Source organism: Nycticebus coucang, chromosome 13, assembly GCF_027406575.1.
Source record: "Nycticebus coucang isolate mNycCou1 chromosome 13, mNycCou1.pri, whole genome shotgun sequence".
NCBI lineage: Eukaryota > Metazoa > Chordata > Mammalia > Primates > Lorisidae > Nycticebus > Nycticebus coucang.
In genome coordinates, this window is record NC_069792.1 from 50,230,789 (window position 1) to 50,254,599 (window position 23,811).

General features: G+C 38.9%; 1 protein-coding gene across 1 annotated transcript in view; it reads right to left on the bottom strand.

Annotated features, from left to right (window-relative positions):
- Positions 1-12,319, bottom strand: part of LOC128563134 (serine/threonine-protein kinase Sgk3-like) — a 33,161-nt gene extending 20,842 nt beyond the window's left edge. The window contains exons 1-4 of the mRNA XM_053558249.1: positions 12,200-12,319; positions 5,585-5,697; positions 5,449-5,485; positions 4,828-4,914 (exon numbers count right to left, since the gene is read on the bottom strand). Of these exons, the coding sequence (XP_053414224.1) occupies positions 4,828-4,914; positions 5,449-5,485; positions 5,585-5,697; positions 12,200-12,319 (357 nt within the window). The remainder of the gene's footprint in view (positions 1-4,827; positions 4,915-5,448; positions 5,486-5,584; positions 5,698-12,199) is intronic.
- Positions 12,320-23,811: the final 11,492 nt, after the last annotated feature.

Below are 23,811 nucleotides of genomic sequence, written 5' to 3' on the forward strand. Positions count from 1 at the left end.
TCTATGACAAACCCACAGCTAATATTTTACTGAATGGAGTAAAACTGAAAGCTTTTCCTCTTAGAACTGGAACCAGACGAGGTTGCCCTCTGTCACCTTTGCTATTCAACATAGTGCTGGAAGTTCTAGCCAATACAATTAGGCAAGACAAGGAAATAAAGGGAATCCAAATGGGAGCAGAGGAGGTCAAACTCTCCCTCTTTGCTGACATGATCTTATACGTAGAGAATCCCAAAGACTCAACCACAAGACTCCTAGAAGTCATCAAAAAATACAGTAATGTTTCAGGATATTGTCCACAAGTTTGGATATTGTCAGGATAATGTACACAAGTCAGTAGCCTTTGTATACACCAATAACAGTCAAAATGAGAAGCTGATTAAGGACACAACTCCCTTCACCATAGTTTCAAAGAAAATGAAATACCTAGGAATATACCTAACGAAGGAGGTGAAGGACCTCTATAAAGAAAATTATGAAATCCTCAGAAAGGAAAGAGCAGAGGATATTAACAAATGGCAGAACACACCATGCTCATGGATGGGAAGAATCAACATTGTTAAAATGTCTATACTTCCCAAAGCAATCTACCTATTCAATGCCATTCCTATCAAAATACCAATATAGTACTTTCAAGATTTGGAAAAAAGGATTCTGCATTTTGTATGGAACCAGAAAAAACCCCGTATAGCTAAGGCAGTTCTTAGTAATAAAAATAAAGCTGGAGGCATCAGTATACCAGATTGTAGGCTGTCCTACAAAGCCATAGTGGTCAAGACAGCACAAAAATAGAGACATAGACACTTGGAATCGAATAGAAAACGAGGAAATGAAACTAACATCATACAACCACCTAATCTTCCATAAACCAAACAAGAACATACCTTAGGAGAAAGATTATCTATTCAATAAATGGTGTTGTGAGAACTGGATATCCACATGTAAAAGACTGAAACTGGACCAACACCTTTCCCCACTCACAAAAATTGATTCAAGATGGATAAAGGACTTAAATTTAAGGCATGAAACAATAAAAATCCTCAAAGAAAGCACAGGAAAAACAATGGAAGATATTGGCCTGGGGAAAGACTTCATGAAGAAGACTGCCATGGCAATTGCAACAACAAAAATAAACAAATGAGACTTCATTAAACTGAAAAGCTTCTGTACAGCCAAGGAGACAACAACCAAAGCAAATGGACAACCTACACAATGGGAAAGGATATTTGCATATTTTGAATCACACAAAAGCTTGATAACTAGGATCTATAGAGAACTCAAGTTAATCCACATGATATAGACATGAATAGAACCTTTTCTAAAGAAGACAGACAAATGGCTAACAAACATGTGAAAAAATGTTCATCATCTCTATATATTAGAGAAATGCAAATCAAAACAACCCTGAGATACCATCTAAACCCAACGAGAATGGCTCACATCACAAAATCTCAAAACTGAGATGCTGGCGTGGATGTGGAGAGAAGGGAACACTTTTACACTGCTGGTGGGACTGCAATCTAGTACAACCTTTCTGGAAGGAAGTATGGAGAAACCTCAAAGCACTCAAGCTAGACCTCCCATTTGATCCTGCAATCCCATAACTGGGCATCTACACAAAAGGAAAAAAATCCTTTTATCATAAGGACACTTGTACTAGATTGATTATTGCAGCTCAATTTACAATCGCCAAAATGGGGAACCAGCCTAAGAAATGCCCACCAACCCAGGAATGGATTAACAAGCTGTGGTATATGTATACCATGGAATACTATTCAGCTATTTAAAAAAATATAGAGTTTACATCCTTCGTATTAACCTGGATGGAAGTGGAAGACATTATTCTTAGTAAAGCATCACAAGAATGGAGAAGCATGAATCCTATGTGCTCAATTTTGATGAGGACAATTAACGACAATTAAGGTCATGGGGGGTAAGGAAAAGCAGAGAGAGGGAAGGAGGGAGGGGGGTGGGGCCCTGGTGTGTGCCACACCTTCTGGAGGCAAGACATGATTGAAAGAGGGACTTTAACTAACAAATGCAATCAGTGTAATATGGCTTATTGTACCCTCTATGAATCCCCAACAATAATAATAAAAAAAAAAATCAGAAAAAAAGAGATAAATTACCTATGGGGTACAATTTACTATTCGGGTGATGGGTGCACTAAAAGCCCAGACTTCACCACTGTACAGTATATACATGTAATGGAATTCAACTTGTACTCTTTAAAAATATTTTTTAAAAGGAAAAAAAAAAGAATGATTAACTATAAAATGAATATACACACACAAAAATGTTTCATGTATAAACCAAAATAGAAATAGTTACAAATATATCCAAGAGCTATGATTAGAGAGAAATAAAGAAAAAATACATTTCGGGCGGCGCCTGTGGCTCAGTGAGCAGGGCGCCGGCCCCATATGCTGAGGGTGGCGGGTTCAAACCCAGCCCTGGCCAAACTGCAACAGAAAAATAGCCGGGCGTTGTGGCGGGTGCCTGTAGTCCCAGCTGCTCAGGAGGCTGAGGCAAGAGAATCGAGTAAGCCCAAGAGTTAGAGCTTGCTGTGAGCTGCGTGACGCACAGCACTTTATCCGTGGGCAGTACAGTGAGACTCTGTCTCTACAAAAAAAAAAAAAAAAAGAGAAAGAAAAAGAAAAAATACTTTTCAAGATAAATAATTGTTACTCATAGACACTTCACATTAAGTTTCTGATGTCAATTCAAAGGTTCATGCGAGCTAGTTTATCATACATTTTCAGTATTGTACTTGCAAGTACTCCATGGTAATCCTGAAACATTTCATAGCATCTAAGATCACTACAGATACACTGAAATTAGACAATTTAAATCTGAACACATGTGTGAAGTGAGAATAAGGCTTTTAAATAAATTGTAAGGATTATTGTCACAAAAAGATGTTTTCCACTAACAAACAATATTAGAGAATGTGATGTTCTGGTTAATGAGGTCTTTTTTTTTTCTTCAAGACAGAATCTCACTATGTTGCCCTTGGTAGAGTGTGGTGGCGTCACAGCTCACAGCAACCTCCAACTCTTGGGCTTAAGCAATTCTCTTGCCTCAGCCTCCCAAGTAGCTGGGACTACAGGTGCCCACCACAACACCCGGCTATTTTTTGTTACAGTTGTCATTGTTAGCTGGCCCGGCCAGGTTCGAACCTGCCACCCTTGGTGTACGTGGCTGGTGCCATAACCACTGTGCCACAGGCAGCAAGCCAGGTTAATGAGTTCTGATTCACTTTTCTCCGCACATTCAATGCTTTATTTTCTTCTGTTAAATAATTTTATTATAAAATATTACAACCAGATAGAAAAACAGAATAGAAACCAATAAAGCTATAATCCAGATATAGGCAATGTTAATATTTTGCTCTAGCTCATAAAAGAAGTTTTACTGGGGAGGGAGGATGGCTGGAGGGAGAGTAATTGGTGGGACCACACCTACGGTGCATCTCACAAGGGTACATGTGAAACTTACTAAATGTAGAATATAAATTATGTCTTAACACAATAACTAAGAAAATGCCATAAAGACTATGTTAACAAGTTTGATGAAAATATTTCAAATTGTATGTAAAACCAGCACATTGTACCCCATGACTGCATTAACGTACACAGCTATGATTTAACAAAAAATAATAATAAAAAAAAAGTTTTACTATACCACTTTCAAAAATCTACAGGGTCAACATGGATGAGAACCAACCAGTGATTGTCAGACACATCAAATAAAGTCATAAAACCACACAAAACCCCCAGCTCTGTTGACATCTTCACATACCACACAATTCACCCATTTAAAGTCTAAAATTCAACGGCTATAAACATATTCACAGAATTATGCAACCATAAACATAATCAATTTTTGGACATTTCCATGACTGGTTCATGATTTTTTTTTAAAGGATTAGAAATATAATTAAATCTTTAAAGAACTCTATGGTAAATTTTTAGCATTAAAAACAAGCATAATTTATTTATTTTGTTTGTTTGTTTGTTTTGTAGAGACAGAGTCTCACTTTATGGCCCTCGGTAGAGTGCAGTGGCCTCACACAGCTCATAGCAACCTCCAACTCTTGGGCTTAAGCGATTCTCTTGCCTCAGCCTCCCGAGTAGCTGGGACTACAGGTGCCTGCCACAACGCCCGGCTATTTTTTGGTTGCAGTTTGGCCAGGGCCGGGTTTGAATCCGCCACCCTCGGTATATGAGGCCGGCGCGTTACCAACTGAGCCACAGGCACCGCCAGCATAATTTATCTTTGTTGGATTATTCAAAAGGGTCTTGTGGTATCTCACAATTATAGTTAAAAATACCAACTATTGGCGTGGCACCCGTAGCTCAGTGGTTACAGTGCCAGGCACATACACCAGTACCTGCGGGTTTGAGCCTGGCCCAGTCCTTCTAAACAATAACAACTACAATTAAAAAAAAAAAAAAAAAACAGCCGGGTGTTGCGGCCGTCGCCCATAGTCCCAGCTACTTGGGAGGCTAAGTCAAGAGAATTGCTCAAGCCCAAGAGTTTGAGGTTGCTGTGAGGTATGACGCCATGGCACTCTACCCAGGGCCACAGCTTTAGACTCTGTCCCAAAATAAATAAATAAATAATAAATAATTAAAAATACCAACTACCGATAAACTCTAAATGTATAAAAAGGATGATTATCGATATTTCCACTTGTTTAGAAGCAGAAATGACAGTCTTTATTCTACTTTTCTTATTTCAAATTTATATATGCTATGCAATTTGTGATTCATATTTGCACTTTCTATGTGATTATATGAATGACAAATGAGACATATTTCTTACCTCCGGTGTCCCACAAAATGTTGTGGTGGTATCAGAAATAGCAATTCCTTCTTTATAAAGCCCAAAATCTGTTAAGACAACATGTCCCTGACAAATACAGGAGCAATAAGAGAAAACAAGGCAAGCATATAAATTGACAAATTTTAAAACCTTTTTTATTTGGCATAATTACAGATCCACAGGAAATTGCAAAAACAGTATACAGAGTCTGATGTATCTCTCACCCCACTTCCCCAATGCTGACATCTCACGTAACAGCAGTACAGTATCAGATAGGAAACTGATGGTGTACAGTACTGTCAGCCAGACCACCAACCTGGCTCAGTTGTCACTGTTTTTTATAGCATACTTGTGTATGTGTGTGCAGTTCCATGCAATCATACACGTACTGATCATGAACTATCCATCACAAAGCACCTCCCTCCTGCTAACCCTTTATCTTTGTGCTATCTCCACGAACTCTGTCTCCTTGCAGCTACCAATCTGGTCTCCATCTCTACAGTTTTGTCATTTTGAGAATGTTACATAAATGGAATCATGCAGTATGGAACCTCTGAGACTTTCTTCCTCTGACCATACAACCACCACCAAATTGAGAACTAGTCAAAAGAGAACACTTACTACTGAATCCAGAAGAATATTTTCTGGTTTCAAGTCTCTATCAAATTAAAAAGAAAGAAAAGCAAAACTGAATATAAACCTAAATAAATAAAATTATCAAAAAGAAATTTTTACAAGTTATATTTTAAAATTTTACCTGTACACGATTTTTATGGAGTGTAAGTAACCCAATGCACTGGCAATTTCAGCAGCATAAAACCTAGCTCTGTGTTCAGGAAAGGACCTTTCTCGTTGTAAGTGAAAAAATAGCTGTAAAATTAGAGGTGGGGAGAGAGAATGTTAGGCTCATTTGGACACAGCATTAAATAGACACATTCCGTAAATACAAAGATAGAATTGGTTCTGTGACTACGAACATGAGATAAAAACTCACCAAAGCACGGAAGTGTAACTCTCTTTCTCACATCCTCCACTTACCAATTACCCTCTCTTTGCAAGCATGTGCCTGTTTACCTGGCTAATGTCACTCTTCTCCCACTTATCCCTCAATCCGCAATATAGCAGTGTCCTCACCCTTTCAAGCAATCACTCAGGAAAAGACTTATCAATGAAGATATAATATTGCCATTTTGGGCTTTTTTTTCATTAAAAAAAAAACAAACCCTATTCAAAGATGGAAAACTAGTGGTTAGCAGAACAAACACAGTCCACAGACACAATTTTCTTGAGCCAAATACTATTTTCAGAAAAATCTAAATTAGGGGTGCACCTGTGGCTCAGTGGGTAGGGCGCCGGCCCCACATACCAAGGGTGGTGGGTTTGAACCCGGCCCCAGCCAAACCGCAATGAAAAAACAGCCGGGCATGGTGGCAAGTGCCTGTAGTCCCAGCTACTCGGGAGGCTGAGGCAAGCGAATTGCCTAGGCCCTGGACTTGGAGGTTGCTGTGAGCTGAGATGACACTGCACTCTACCAAGGGCAATAAAGTGAGACTCTGTCTCTACAAAAAAAAAAAAAAAAAAATTAAAATGGAAAAATCTAAATTAGGTGATAACATTAAAAACTGCGAATTTGGGGGGCTAACAATTCTTTAGTTTTGGTGTCTTCTGAAAAAGAAAAAAAGGGGTGAGGGGAGCTCTGAACCGTTAGCCTTAAATTCTAATGTGGTGGCAACTGGCTAGAGCAGAGCAGCGGCTGGACTCTGCAGTTCATTCCTCATACTTCCTAATTTTTAAGTTGATTTCTTACAAGGTGGCCTTTAGCCATTAGGTTACCTGCCTGCGACCTTTCCAATAGGTCCCTTTAGGTCCCTTGGGTCTGGGAGAGTTCCGTCTCTGCTCCTTCTGGTTCCACATGCAGCAGGGATGACAAGGATTCTGCCCTTGCCACTATTATTCTTTCTCCAAATACTCTTCCCTGGTAACCTTATCCTTTTAATGATTTTTACCACCATCTCTATGTTGATATCTCCCACATAAACATCATTCAACAATTTAGAGGCAGAAAATGAATGAGGAAACCAAGGTCTCAAAAGGCTTGTTTATCTGCCCAGTGTCACAAAACTTATATGTCTATACTCTGTTCCAAATAAGGCATCAAGCAGTATACAAAAATTAAGTATCACGTGTCAAGGTTAAAATCTAAGTATGACCCATCGAGAGGTAAATAACAGTATAATAGTAGGGAACACGTGATGAAACCACACTCCTGCCTCTCCCTTTCTGTCTGTCCTCATCTTTATTCCTTGTCTACCTACTGCCCCACTCAATTCCTCCTCCACCCATCCTACCACTCTATTATACTTTATGCTTTTTCTCATCATCTTAGCCAAGTTTTACCTTTTAAATGACAAGCTTACCTCTTCCCATCTTTCCTGTTCAGTTTAAGAGCAGTCACTGTGTAAAAAAAGGGCCCAGAGGCAAAGGCCTAAAACAGCGTGAGGAAACCACATATGCATAAAGCAGGAAAGCTGCAGTAGAATCTCGTCTGCATTTAGAGGGTCAAGGAACTGTGTCTGGCACTGAAGAAAGGGCTTTGCAGTCAGGATGTCTAAGTTAAAACCAAGGCCTGGGCTCGGTGCCTGTCACTCAAGCGGCTAAGGCACCAGCCACATGCACCTGAGCTGGCAGGTTCGAATCCAGCCCAGGCCTGCCAAACAATGACGGCTGTAACCAAAATAAAAAACAGCTGGGTGTTGTGGTGGGCACCTGTAGTCCCAGCTATTTGGGAGGCTGAGGCAAGAAAATCGCTTAAGTCCGGGAGTTGGTGGTTGCAATGAGCTGTGATGCCACGGCACTCTATCCAGGGCAACAGCTTGAGGCACTGTCTCAAAAAAAAAAAAAAAACAACCAAGGCCTGACACGTGACATTAAGAAAGTTACTTAACCTCTCTGAGCCTCCTTTCCTTATCTATAAAATGGGTCTAACTAAATAACCTGGGTGTTACAGTGCCTGTAGTCCCAGCTACTCAGAAAGCTTAGACAGGAGGATTGTTTTGAGCCCAGGAATATGATGCTGCTGTGAGCTAGGCTGATGCCATGGCACTTTAGCTTGGACAACAGAGTGAGACTCAGGAAAAAAAAAACAAGAAAGACAATTACAGTGGTTATTTCAAAGAGCTATGATGCACTGAAACAAGACATGTAAAATAGCTGCAAAGTTGCAGGCCTCAATAAACTGTCATTATCTCTTAGTACTCCTGCACACACAAATAAAATGGCCAACTTCAAAGTGGGAACAATGTAGGGTACATCACAGAATAAGGAAGGGTGCGCCTTGGGCTGGGCGTGGTGGCTCAGTACTTGGGAGGGCGAGGCAGGTGGATTGCCTGAGCTCACAGGTTTGAGACCAGCCTGAGCCAGAGTGAGACCTTGTCTCAAAGAATAGCCAGGTGTTGTGGTGGGTTCCTGTAGTTCCAGCTACTTGGGAGGCTGAGGCAAGAGAATCACTTAAGCCCAAGAGTTGGAGGTTGCTGTGAGCTGTGACATCATAGCACTCTATCAAGAGCAACAAAGTGAGACTCTGTCTCAAAAAAAAAAAAAAAAAGGAAGTGTACCTGGAAGACACATAATCTTGTCCTGACCTTGAGGAGCATTAAGAGACTTTTGTCATAATTGAGTAATGATTCTATTTATGACCTTTGCCCAAAATGATCTTTAGGTTTATCTGACCACCTTTTGGATTTACATGATAGAAACTGCTCTTTCTTATAAGTTCCTTTATTCTACAGTTAAATGTACTCTAGTAAGGTTGAAATACTTTTTCCTTTCTTCTTAGTATCACAAGAATGGAAAAGCAAATATCCAATGTACCATATATGTACTATATATAGTACTATATATGTCCAATATACTAATATGAAGCCAGAAGACAATCTAATACATGCCCACAGAAGAGAAAACTCAATTCAAGTTGTAGGGGAATTGGTGTGTTCCCACCTAACGGGCATGATGTAAGGGTACGTGGCATACCGCCTGGGTGCAGGGCACAACCACAGCAGGGATTGTACCTAACAAATGCAAACATTATAACCTAATCATTTGTACCCTCATATTAATTGGAAATTTAAAAAATATTCTTTTTCGGGCGGCGCCTGTGGGTCAGTCGGTAAGGCCCCGGCCGCATATACCGAGGGTGGCGGGTTCAAACCCGGCCCCGGCTGAACTGCAACCAAAAAATAGCTGGGCGTTGTGGTGGGTGCCTGTAGTCCCAGCTGCTCGGGAGGCTGAAGCAAGAGAATTGCTTAAGCCCAGGAGTTGGAGGTTGCTGTGAGCTGTGTGATGCCGTGACACTCTACCGAGGGCCATAAAGTGAGACTCTGTCTCTACAAAAAAAAAAAAAAAAAAAAAATTCTTTTTCTCTCTGCTCTCAGAGTGGAAGATGGACAATCTCTTTGTAAAGATATCATGTCTAGGGTGGCGCCTGTGGCTCAGTGAGTGGGGCGTCGGCCCCATATGCCGAAGGTGGTGGGTTCGAACCCGGCCCCGGCCAAATTGCAACAACAACAAAAAAAGATATCATGTCTACTAGTTTAAATAATTTTTGAAGACACTCACATGTTAAAGATCAAATTACAAATGTGTGTTTTCCTCATCCTCCCCGCCACCCAGTTTGTTCTGCTGGTAGATTCATTACACAGCGGAAGCCCAGTGCATGCTCTTCGTGGTTGGCCCAGCAATCTTTGCCCTTGGCCTAGTGGACGGAACAGCTCCCCTCACTGAGGCAGAGAGCCTGGGCTCAGGGGCCATGGTGTCTGGACTCTGGGCTTGCTGAGCACCAAGTCCTCCCAGGCTCTCAGAAGCGACCAGCAACTGCCTGAGATGCCAGGACACCTACAACAGGGACTGCAGTGTGGAGACAGCCACTGGGGTGGTTATAAAAAATGGCCCAAAGAATTGCCCTAAGGAATCGACAGCTAGGAATTGGGATCAAGAAGATGTAGCTGAAGAGGTGGAAAAATTCTCAGTGGCCAGTGAGGAAGTCTCGAAAAGAGAGCCATAAAGAAAGAAAAGTGCAGAAATGCCAGATCTCAATCTGATCGTGTAGGAGCCTTGAAAGGCCTGGTTGGCCCTTCTGGAGGAGTAGAGTTTTCTCGATTTGGTGGAGGTGCTGGAGGGAAGCCTCTGCAAGGACTATCAAATGGAAACTGCGTAACCAGCACAAGGGTGGCAACAGATACCAAGGCTGACTTTGGTTGTGTTGCTAAAAATGGCCTCACCACCTTGGCCGATAGAACAATTTCAAATCCCAAAACTAACAAGGACAGTCAGCAATCTTCCTCCTGTGGCTTTGCTTCTAGTAAAGCCCACATATGAATACCTGGAACAAGCAGCTGATAGTCTAGAACTGCTCTTTTCGGGATTGGCTAGCCAAGCACGTGAATGCAAACCCACTCTGGGATCTGACACCTGCCTTTAAACACTATGAGAAATATTTAGAGAATATTAAACAGCAGCACATAAACAATGTCAGGAGTAATTCTCAGAATAAAACTAACAAGACAGTGGTTGAATAGTAGTCTCCTTCCCTATTTGGTTCAACAAAATCACAGAAAGTCAGCATTTGTGTTCCATGGCAACAGAACTAAAGATACATCTAAAAAGAAGATCAAGCTTTTACCTAAAAAGAAAATTCCATCACTAGAAGGAATAAGTGCCTTGTTTAATTTTGGCAAGATAATAGATAGCTCGCTTTTGCACTCATTAAGCTCTGGCTCCTTGGCTGGAAACTCTGCTTTATTTGGCAAAGATATTACCCAGAACAAACCCGTTTCTTTTCATTTTGCACTAAAACGCTGGCGAGCTAAGCAGAAGGTGGCAAGAGCTGAAGAGGATCAGGAGCCATCCAAAGTAGTAGTTACTGAAGTAAAAGAAGATGCTTTTTACTACAAAAAGCAACATATTGCTGAATGTTCTGATTTCATCCAATATGCCACGTACGTAATGTGTAAAAATAATGTACTTAGTGTCTGTGTTCCAAATCTTCCAATTGATGATGAGGATACCACGATCCCAATTACTATGTTAATCTGGGCAAAAACTAGCAAGGATACAGATGAATTGCACAAAATTTTACTGGAGAGAAAGGATGCTTGAACACATGAAGCCAAGCAAGGAATTACTGCCAAGTTGGTGCTTGCCCCACCACCCCTTAAATATAGTTTTTTTTCTCTTCTTACTTTGACATCCTAGGAACTTAATAAATAACTTGACTTTTGTGAGGAAGGTTAATATGGCCAATAAAACCTTTAAGTATTAAGTGCCCAGAAACTGTATTCTCCCTTAACAACTGTCTAATGTATAACATACAGTTCAACGAAATTTTTTTAGCAGACTTTTTAATGTTCATTTGTTTACTAAACTAACCATAAATGATTTTTAAAAAGAAAGAAAACTGTGAGCATTAAGTAGAAGAATGGGAATGGTCATCTGACTAGATTCAGGATCAGACTGCCTGAGTTCCTTCCTGCCTCCAAGACTTCCTCACCACATGTCTTCCATAAGCTACCTAGCTTCTTTGGCTCTCTCTCTCTCTCTCTCTTTTTTTTGATCTTATATAGTAAGGTTGTTGTGAAGACAAAATACTTAAGTGCAAAGAACCAGAGTGCTGGACACATAATAATACTCAATACATGTTAGTTGTTACTGTAATTATCATCATAGTAGCGGCATTTCCCATAGCATATTCAATATCCACCTGAATCAGAATTGGGGGGAATATTAATAGAATTGGTTCAAACAAAAATGAAAACTATACAGTAAAAAAGAAAAAATTCTCTTAATTTATCATAGCTTTGCTTAAGGCGGAACTTCTGTCTTTAACGTGCTGAAACGTACTGTGAATCACCAAGGAGACACACCATGAAACATTTCCCAAACTTCACCATGAAGCCCTTTTTCAGAGGCCCATCTCATTTGTTTAATAGTATGCAAATTTTAGATGATGATAGACTGGAGTAATATTTATATGCAACTGTTGGAACAATTATCAAAATTATAAAGCATGTTTTTTTCTAACATTTTTGATGTGTATTACTCATGCTCTATAGTGTGGTGACAAATCTGTCCATGAAGTCTGCTGCTTCGTGCCCCGTTCTTCTGTGAACCTTCCCGACTATATACGTACCATGTGCTTAAGGGCCCTGTGTTGTGTTTCTCCGCATCTTGCATTGTACTTAGTATCTGGAATATTACTGCTACTCAACAAATAGCTATTGATAATGCATTGTTTTTCTACAACTAACAAAAGAAAAACTCGGTCTTTATGCTATTTTTTCTAAACTATTAATATTAGGAAACTAAAGAGAAAACTCACCTCCCCTCCATTAACAAAATCCAGAACAAAATAAAGCTTTTCAGTTGTTTGGAAAGAATAATGTAATCCAACCAAAAATGGATGTTTCACATTTTTCAAAAGCACATTACATTCAGCCATAATATGTTTTTGCTGGAAAAAAAAGGTAAAGGATCAATTATATTATTCACCCCACAAAAAAGCATGTTAATTGAGAAAACGGGCTGAAGACAAGCAGCTATTGCAATTTTGCCTCTTTTCTGTTGAGAACTACTTTTTCTGTAACACTTTGACAGCATAAAATTTTCCATCCAGTTTTCGTTTTGCAAGAAGAACCTGTTATAGTTAAACATTATGCACACTATTAGAAATTTCAATATTCTGAGAGGAATAATTCATTTTAAATAAATCAATACTTCTTAAATTATGTAAAAAGAAAGCCCACTGGCTCGAAGCCTGTAACAGTGGTTATGGCACCAGCCACATACACCAAGGCCGGCGGGTTTGAAACTGGCTGGGGCCTGCTAAACAACAATGACAATTGCAACAACAAAAAAATAGCTGGGCATGGTGGCAGACACCTGTAGTCCCAGCTACTTGGGAGGCTGAGGCAAGAGAATCGCTTAAGCCCAAGACTTTGAGGTTGCTGTGAGTTGTGACGCCATGACGCTCTACCAAGAGCAACATAGTGAGACTCTGTCTCAAAAAAAAAAGAGTCCACACAGGACCTAGATAGGTTTTTATTCTGAAAAATCAAGAATTATTGCATTTATTTCTATAATTCTACTCTTCCCTAAATATTTTGTTACTCATACAGATAGAGTGAATACATTTTTAGGGTGAAATTGTCCTAAAGTCAACTGTTGGTATTTTCCTTTTGTTTTCCATAACATTTGGCCCTGTTGAACATTCCTCCCTAAAATTTTTCCTTTTCTTGACAATTCTCCTCTGCCTTTTTCTTCTCCAATATTTTGATTGGTTCATTTTTAAGTACCTTCTGAGAAAATAACTCTAAGAACATGGCAATTAGTCATTATTAATTCCTTTCAAGTAGGTATTTTTTTCCAGTAAAGTGGAAGCTTTGGACAACAGTTAAGAAGCAAATAGGCAAATGAAAAGTGGAACTAAGACCAGACACTGGAGAAGGGTTTAGAATAATGTCAGATTGCCATTATTGCTATTTAGTTTATCACATCTATTTTTCTAATCTTCAAATTGTGAATTTGCATTTGTTTGCTTTTCTTTTGTGTACTGTTTTTCTTTGTTGCAATTTTTTTTTTTGCATTTTGCAAAAAAATTTTTTTTGAGACAGCCTCAGTTTGTCCCCCTCAGTAGAGTGCCGTGGCATCACAGCATACAGCAACCTCAAACGGTTGGGCTGAAGTGATTCTCTTGCCTCAGCCTACCATACCTGAGACTACAGGCACCGGCCACAATGCCTGGCTATTTTTAGAGACAGGGTCTCACTCTTGCTCAGGCTGGTCTCCAACTCAATCCACCTACCTTGGCCTCCCAGAGTGCTAGGTTTACAGGCATGAGCCACTGCGCTTGGCCTGCATTTTGCAACATTTTAAACTTTTATTAAACATAGCATACATATACAAAAACTCAAAAATCATTACAGCTCAGTAAATTATTATAAAGTGAACACACACAGCTATACAACCACTATCCAGGTCAAAAACTAAAACAGTAGCTGAAACCTCCATTTTCTCCCATCCCAGTCATGACTCATCTGCCTCAGCCTCCCAGGTAACTACCAGCATCTCAACTTGCAGTAGCATGGGTTAAGTTTTGCCCTTTTTTGAATTTCATGTAATTACAACATAGAGTTGTTGCTGTCTTAGTTCTTTCATCATAAATTACATAAGTTTCATTTGTGTTGTGGCAGATGGCATAGTTTTCATTATTTTCATTGCTGTGCAGAATATTCCATGATTACCCTATATACCATAGAGTACCTCTGTTCTATTGATAGGTATCTAGACTGCTCATGAATAATGATGCTATGAACATTCTTACACACACCTTCCTATTGCACGTGCATTTCTGCTGGATATGTAGCTAGGAGAGTTTTCGACAACATAAAAAACACCTAGGAATAAATCTAATTAAAGTTGTGTAAAAATTCTAAGCAGAGCACTATAAAGTATTTTTCTTTTTAATTAATTTTTTTTTTGAGGCAGAGTCTCATTCTGTAGCCCTCAGTAGAGTGCTGTGGCATCATAGCTGACAGCAACCTTAAACTCTTGGGCTCGAGTGATTCTCTTGCCTCAGCCTCCCAAGTAGCTAGCTGGGACTCTAGGTGGCCGTCATAATGTCCAGCTATTTTTTTTTTTTTAGAAATGAGGTCTCGCTCTGGCTCAGGGCAGTTTCGAACTCATGAACTCAGGCAATCCACCTGCCTAGGCCTCCCAGAATGCTAGGATTACAGGCGTGAGCAAACTGTGCACAGCCACACTATAAAATATTATTGAGAAAACTTAAAGATGAGCTAAATTAACAAAGAGATATACTATAGCATGGATTGGAAGACTCAATATTGTAAAGGTAACAATTCTCCAAACTCATCTACAGATTCAATGAAATCTCAACCAAATTCTAACAGAATTTCTGCAGAAATTGACACATTGACTCTGAGTTTGATATGTTATAGATATGTAAATGGTTAAGAATATCCTCTGGGATATTCTTAAGGAAGGACGACTTGTTCTGTTGGATATTAAGCTACAGTTGTTAAAGCAATGTGGTATTGGTGCCAGGATAAACAATTAGGCCAATGAAACAAAATATAAAATCCAGAATCATTAGGGAAAGAACTTTTTTTCATAGATTGTGTAGAATCATCTGGTTATCCATATGAAAAACATGAACTGTGACCCTGCATCTCACATCATATGCAAGAATAAATTCCTGAGAGACTCTAGATCTAAACATGAAATTTTCAAAATATAGTGCTTTTTTTTTTTAAGGCAGGATCTTGGTATGTTGCTCAGGCTAGTTTTAAACCCCTGGGCTCAAGCACTACTCCAGGATTAGCCTCCAGTGTAGCTGGATTTGCAGGTGTGCATCACAGTGCCCAGCTAATACTTTTTTTCTAATGATAAAGTATCTCTTGCATCCCAACATTATTTTGGGCATTTTGAGAGAAGGATTCACCTCTAACTTTCTATTGCTTATACTAGCATAATGTCCAGCATATGGTAGGTGGACAATATACATTTGATGAATGAATAAACACACATGGTTTTAACTGTATGGCCACAGTTTCTGGTCTCAAGGGAACTCAGAAAAGAAACAAGAGTTGCCAAAGCTATATATACAGCAAAATATAATAAAACACATACATATTCATTTTTACTAAAGATTGAACTACAGTGTATAAAAGCACTTAAATACATTTGATGATTCTGGTAACTTCATCTGTGATTTCTCTCCTGGCATCCCTGGCCTGAAATGCTCCCTTTCCTTGGTATGACTACCCTGTCAAGCTATGTGATTCATCTGACGCCATAGGAGAATAAGCCAGGTCTTCACACATATATTCCTTTCCTGCTCAAACTGTTATTTTACCCAGCTGCTCGTTTCTGCCTTTTCACCTCCAGCTTACACAGCACATCTTCCAAGAAGCCATTCTAGATCCACCCATCTCAGGCAGGGGGGACCTTCCCCTAGATGCCTGTCATCCTCTCTCATTTCACCTTTATCTTCATTTCCTTCATAGCCATTACTATTTGTGATTATTTACTTGAATGAATATTTTTAATTGTCTATTTCCCTCACTAGCTTGCAAGCATCAGGAAGGTAGTAACCACGTCAGTTTCTGTCAGTATCTAACCAGGGTCTAGTAGGGTAGTTGGCACAGATACCATGTAAAAGTGAACTTTATTTTAGATTACAAGTGGTTGCTTCATCTCTCTAATTACCGTTAGTACTTTGAGGGTAGGGAAAGTATCTTAATTCTATATGCTACATGCCGAAAGTCCTGTGGCTCACATATAGAAAACATTGATTTACTGGATGAGAAAATAACACCATTCTTACCTTGCCAAAGCTGCCTTTTCCAATAACTTTTAAGAAATCAAAGTCAGTTGGTTTAGCACTGAAATAAATGAACAAGAATTAGTCCCCCCCAGTTAGAAAGATATTAACTTTAAAACATTTCTTGGCCCACTCTTTAATAAATAATGTTAGGCACAAAACACTTCATCATTATGACTCCAGCTTTCCCACCAGTAGTAACTCATCTTTAATATATAAAAGACAATGTAAGTAGTAATAATAACTACTTTCTGATCAGATAAAACATTTTCTAACTTTAAATCTCATTAAGCTACTTAAGAGGGACTTCAATAATATTCTCTTTGACAGAAAAGATGTATGTATATCCTGTATAAGGATGAACTCAAAGTAGCCTCTCTGTAAACCAATTTTATTAGCCAAGAATCAATGTTGGAATGAGGAAACTGACTATGTATATTAGTGATACATTAGGACTATATGTATCTGGTAATTCTTCTGAAAAGAAAGTTCCTCTTTGGAACATCTATTGAAGATGCTAATAAAATTCCTGATGGAAAAAAAACCCTACCATATTGTTTTACATATAAATCACCTAGTATACATTGAAGATAAAAAACCTGCTTATTCTCCTGGATGGTAACACAGGAAATCCAGGAATAGAAAAAAGCCAGCGGGAATATTAGGACTGTCTTTTTATTTACGTTAGCCTATCAGATAAAAACAGCATAGGCTTTATGTTGGCAAAAGCACCCAGCAGCAGAAAGTTGAGATGAAGCAGCCAGAAAAAGCTATTTCCTCCAATACCAGTCTAAATTCCTAAGTCATACTAGGGAGAGGGGAATGATTCCATTTAGATTTAAAATTTGCTTCAATTTATTATCAAAATAGTTAATTCAAACACCAGGGCCAGGTTAAACAGTGACAGGTAAAGATTAGTGAGATAACTAGTTAACTACATTTAGATGTTTTTCTTCTTCAAAAACCCGCTCTTTGGACTATTTTGTTCTCTAATAACATGCAGAGATATCAAAATATTTTTAAACACATGTAGAGTGAAAAACACGCCAATCCCTCAGACATAGGAAACAGGATAACTAAGGCCATACCAATGGCACCCATTGTTAACTGCTCTGATGAACCCTAACTAAAAGCAAATTTCCATTTTTCTTCAATGCTGCGAATAAGAGAAAAGAATGCTCAAAAACAAACTTCCTCCAGTTAGCATTCCATTTCTTTGCTTTCCTTGCAGGAAAACTCAAAGAAGTTTTGTAAACTGTCTCCACCTGCTGTCCTCCTCTGGATCTTTTGCGAACCCCTCCATCCCGGGCCCATCACACCACAGACTGGTCAGAGTTTAGCAGCCAATCTTCAACTTTCATCTTACTTGCACTAACAGCAACATGAACAGAGTTAATTACCCCCCTGACTTTGGGAAACTACATTCTTGGTTTTCCTCCTGTCTCACAGACTGCCCTTTCTGTCTCTATTACCAGTTATTCCTTGACTTTATGATGCTGAAGTGTCCCAGGACTCAATCCTTGGATCACTTCTCTCATCTGTCTATACTCACTCTCCAAGGAGACCAAGAGGGTGGAGAAAGCCTGGTGCCCTGGGATGAAATAATACTTTGTAATTAATCCAATAAGCCTGTGAGGATAAAGTAAGGATGCAACACCACAACTCTCCAATCCGTGGCAGACGTCATTAATCATTCAGGGCTTCTCTCAAACGGAGCTAAGCAGCCCTGGAATCCTTCTTTGTATGGAGTATTGTAGCCATTCACTTCCAATGAACTGCTGGACTTGACATTCCAGATGAAGTCTATACCTGCCAACCCTGATATCGTTCAGTATTGCTCAGTGTTTCTCAAAATGTTCCCCATGCTCAGATAAATGTGAATATGGGGAGAAACTGAATAAATAAAGCTTACTAGCCTTAACATACTAATGTCCATCAAGACTCCGTTGGAACAAACTGGCTAACAAGTAGGGTGAACCAACAACAGAATGCCAGGAGGATATTAATCACGCTTGCAAGGGCACTTTCCTTCTGACTACCTCGTAGGTCCCTCCAAGAACTTATTGTCCCCTGGGAAGTATGGTCAACTGATTTTCTCCAAATGCATACTCTCCCCCAAAATAAGACCAGAAAAGTGACAATGACAAAACAGCAGAACCAACCAAAAATATGTGGATTAAAAACTCCTCAAGGCTCTACTAAAGCAATAAAAAGTTAGAGCAGCAATTAGTGAAGCGTATGACAGTACTATCTTCACTGTAACCATGGTTATATTTCACAGGCCTCCAATTAAACTGGTATAATTATGCATAACTGCATACTCTCAAAAAAGATCTTCCCAAAATTTAGTCAAAGGATGGTTTGAAACAAATTAAACCTGCTGAGGATTTCCAGATGGTCCCAGGTTGATGTTCTGTGAGGTAGTTTGATGGTCCCATGTTCTGTATAGCTGTTTGGATGGGGGAAAAAAACAGCATTCTCAATGGAGCTTCAAAAATTATCAATGTTTGGGCGGCGCCTGTGGCTCAAGCAGTAGGGGGCCGGTCCCATATGCCAGAGGTGGCAGGTTCAAACCCTGCCCCGGCCAAAAAAAAGAAAAAAAATTATCAATGTTTAGAAATAAAACATACAGAACTGTACCATAGATAACATGGGTATTGTCATATGATAGAAACCTAAGGCCTTAATAAGTATATAGACTTATTTGGAAACATATAATTGACATAAGCATAATTATTTTTATCACAATAACTTCTAGGAACAGTTGTAAGGAAAAAAAGTAAGTAAGCCAGAAATCAACCTCAAAGTTGGCAAATGAATGAAATAAACTGGAGGAAGCTCCTTGGAAGAGGTGGGTATTGAAACCACAAATTTAAGAGGAAACATTTTATCAAAGAAAACTATTTAAAAATGGCTATTTTTCAAATTTTCAGAGAGGTAATTAAAGATAGAAGATAGGATACTGATGATGATTGTAAATGCTGGATTTCAGTTTTAATTTGACGCTAGGTAAATATAGGCAAAGCAAATACAGACAGCAGTGCTCTTCCAATTCCAGCATTGTAGTAGCACCAAAATTTTAAAGGCTTTCTTCTTCGTTACACTTACAATATTATAAATTCAACCTCTGATACTAATTTAGAAGCAGATCTTTCTGTACCTATTATGCCATAAAAAAATTAATAAAAGTTTCTAGTTCATTAACAATTAGCCAGAAATTTGACTCAGAATCTCAAAAGATTAATTTAACAATCCTAGCAGACCAGTGTAGATGAATTCTGCTTCACATAAATTCACTTTGAAATTCTTTAGGCAAGAAAAAGGAGATGAAAAAAATTCTTTATACATTCAGAGAATTAACTCAGTTATAAATGTCTCAAATACATGCACTTTTACTAGTTCTCTATATAATTATACTTCATATAAGTTACAAATATAAGAAGCTTTATAAAACTCTTTAGGCTCGGCTCCTGTAGCTCAGCGGCTAGGGCGCCAGCCACATACACCAGAGCTGGTGAGTTTGAATCTAGCCTGGGCCTGGCAAACAACGACTCCAACCAAAAAATAGCCAGGCGCTGTGGCAGGCACCTGTAGTCCCAGCTCCTTGGGAGGCTGAGGCAAGAGAATCACTTAAGCTCGAGAGTTTGAGGTTGTTGTGTGCTGTGATGCCACGGCACTCTACCAAGGGCAACATAGTGAGACTCTGTCTCAAAAAAAAACAAAGAACAAAAAACTCTTTAATCAGAATCATGAAAATTTTACCTTTTTGTATTTCTTATCACTGACATATGTAATATATAGTAACTTAAATTCATTTCAAATTTATAGTCCTCAGAATAAAAAATATTTTTCAAAATAAAGGGCAATTACTCTCATCCTTCAAAAGTTCTTAAGTGTAAGTTTCTTAGAAAATAACACTAGCACTAGTATTTTGTTTACAATTCAAGTTTACTTCCTCCTGATACCTTTATATGAAAACTCCTCATGTAATAGATTTTCAATCCACAGAAGACAAAAATATATGAAACTTATGATAATATAATAGGAGACACAAAACTTTATAAATTTCACTAAATGAGATTAGTCCGTTGTGGCTAATTTTAACATGAGAGCAGCCTTTCATCTTTATATACTATAGTGCTCCACAGATTCTAACAATGTAATTCAAAGTAAGTTGTAATTTCAAGACACTTATTATTATTGTTTTTTTCTGAGATAGACTCTCACTTTGTCACCTTCAGTAGAGTGCCATGGCATCACAGTTCATAGCAACCTCAAACTCCTGGGCTTAAGCGATTCTCTTGCCTCAGCCTCCCAAGTAGCTGGGACTATAGGCACCCGCCACAACACCTGGCTATTTTTTTGTTGTCATTGTTGTTTAGCCAGCCTGGGGGTATGCGGCCTACCCACTGAGCTATAGGTGCCGCCCGACACTTACTCTTTTAATGAATGTGTAGGTATTTGGATCAATTTTCCATTCAAGAAACTTCTCATATGTAGATGAAGAAAAATAATTAAATAAGGGTAAATTAAACAACATGAAAAAATTTGTCCCTTCTGTAGATTTTTATTATTTGGCAGTAATTTCCCTAATGGAGCGCATTTCTAAAATGACAAATATATTTGGGACTAGACAATTTTTCACTGTACCCATTTTTTTAAAGATAATGGCTCGGCGCTTGTAGCTCATTAGTTAGGGTGCCAGCCACCTACACTGGGGCTGGTGGGTTCGAACCCGGCCTGAGCCTGCCAAATGACAATGACAACTACAACAACAACAACAACAAAAACAGCCGGAGCTCAGCACCTCTAGCTCAGCGGCTAGGGCGCCAGCTACAAAAACCGGAGGTGGTGGGTTCGGATCCAGACCGGGCCTGCCAACAACTATGACAACTACAACCAAAAAATAGCCAGGCATTGTGGCAGGTGCCTATAGTCCCAGCTACTAGGGAGGCTGAGGCAAGAGAATCACTTAAGCCCAAGAGTTTGAGGTTGCTATGAGCTGTGATGCCACAGCACTCTACCAACGGTGACAAAAATACAAAATATTTTTGTATTTTTTTATATAAAAATAAAATAAAGATGATATCAAATTAAGGGTAAGATATAATTTATTAACAAAATTAACACTAATTGAGATCATAAGTTTCTTGACTTCTCTTGGCCTCTAGTTTTCCCTTCATACATAGAACAGTAGGTCCACATGCCTTCTAAGATATTTCAGTTGTATCTTCACTTAGTTATCTACTTAACAGTCCTTAACAGTTATAATTGTAAGTCAAAGTATGGCTCTTTCCTTTTATTAAAGAGATTCTTTTTTTTTTTCCTTTTTTTTTTTTGACAGAGTCTCACTACGCTGCCTGAGCTAGAAAGCAGTGGTATTATCATAGCTCAATGAAGACTCCTAGGCTGTAGTGATCTTCCTGCCTCAGCCTTTACAAGTAGCTGGGACCAAAGGTACATGCCACCATGCCCAGCAAAGTTTTCTGTTTTTTGTAGATACAAGGTCTTGCTATGTTGCTCTGGCTAGACTTGAACACTGGCCTCAAGAACCAATCCTCACAGCTTGGCTTTCTAAAGTGCTAGGATTACAAGCATGAGCCAGTGTACCAGTCTTTAAAGATTCTTTTTATCAGTATTTTAAAACTTTTAGAGAGTCTAGTCCAAGTTTCAGACATTATGAATGAAAAAGGTAACAAAAATAAAATCTAAAGCCAACAGTGGCCAGGCACAGTGGTTCATGCCATTAATATTAGCACTTTGAGAGGCCAAGGCAGGAGGACTGCTTGAGGTCAGAAATTCAAGACCAGTTTGAGCAAGAGCGAGACTCCCATCTCTGCAAAAAAAAAAAAAAAGGAAAGAAAGAAAAGAAAAAAGAAAAATTAGCTGAGTGTGGTTCTCAGAGGCTGAGGCAGAAGGATTGCTTGAGACCAGAAGTCTGAGGATACAGTGAACTATGATGATGTCACTGCACTCTAAGAGCCTGGGCAATAGAGTGAGACCCTGTCTCTAAAAACTAAATTAAACAGGCCGGGCAGAGTGGCTCATGACTGTAATCTCTGCACTCTAGGAGGCCGAGGCAGGTGGATTGTCTGAGCTCACAGGTTTGAGACTAGCCTGAGCAAGAGTGAGACCCCATCTCTAAAAAGGAATAGCAGGAAGTTGCTGTAAGCTATGATGCCATGGCACTCTACCAAGGGTGACAAAGTAAGACTTTGTCACAAAAACAAAACACCAAAAATCTAAAATAAATAAATAAATAAGTCAACAGGGACAGAACAGCAGCCAGAACCCAGGAATCTCTCAGTTTAGCTAATTCTGCAAAGCCAGCTGTCTCCTATAGCAATGCAAGACATTCTTCAAAGAACCTAAACCTACAAATTCTCACATTGGTAGCAAGCAAAAAGTGGAAAAATCAGTTATATATATTTTAGTCTTTAAGATATTATTTTAAGTCTTTTTCAATTAAAAATATATACTCAGAAAATATAGAAAAGTATGAGAAAAATATTTAAAATTCGTAACCTCACTAACACATTATTTTGCAACTATGTAAGTAAATTCATATAGTCCTTTCTTGCCTTTTAAAAACTAATTCACAATGTGTGAATATGCATATAAAATTTGATATATTGATTTCACATGTTTTCACTTGTGTCAAAGTTTAAAATATTACCTTCGAATGTTACTTAAAATGTGTAATATATATAAATACCTTCTGATTGATATTAAGGTTCTAATGGTTTTATAACAGATCACACTGAAATGAACATCTTTCTTTTTGTCTGTGTGAAGGATTTTATTGGCATCCACTCCTACATGACATGAATATGTTTATATTTGATACATGTTGCTGAATTGCTTTCCACAAGAATTTCAAAAAATTATGACATAAATAATGCCTCAGGGTGTTTGTTGTACCTTACCCTTATCAGTCTGGCAGTATGTCAAATACTTTACGTTTTTGCTCAATTGATGGAAAAATACAAAACATTCCTTCAAAATTTCCAATTTTAGTATATGTGCTGCCAAAGCGAGCACTCCTTCAAAAATTTCCTTCGTTATTAGCATCACGGTTGAACATTTTCCCATCGATGTTTTTCCTAGCAGTCCTCGGTCGTGCCCCTTTTCCTTGTAAGTACCGGGGGTATTAAGAAGCCTATTTAAAAACTCATCTGGCTCAGCACCTGTAGCTCAGTGAGTAGGGCGCCAGCCATGTACGCTGAGGCTGGTGGGTTTGAGCCTGGCCCAGGCCTGCTACACAACAATGACAATTACAACCAAAAAACAGCTGCACGTTGTGGTGGGTGCCTTAGTCCCAGCTACTTGGGAGGCTGAGGCAAGAGAATCGCTTAAGCCCGAGAGTTTGAGGTTCCTGTGAGCTGTCACTTCATGGCACTGTACCGAGGGCGAAACTGAGACTCTGTCTCAAAAAAAAAGAAAAGGAAAAAAAAAAAAAACATAAAACTCATCTGTATGAGCTTTTTACATAAATGTTATTTCTTCTTATGCCTTGTTACAAATGTTTTCCCAGATTATTGTTTTTTTCGCCAAGTGTAAAAATATATATATCTTTGTATTATTTATTTATT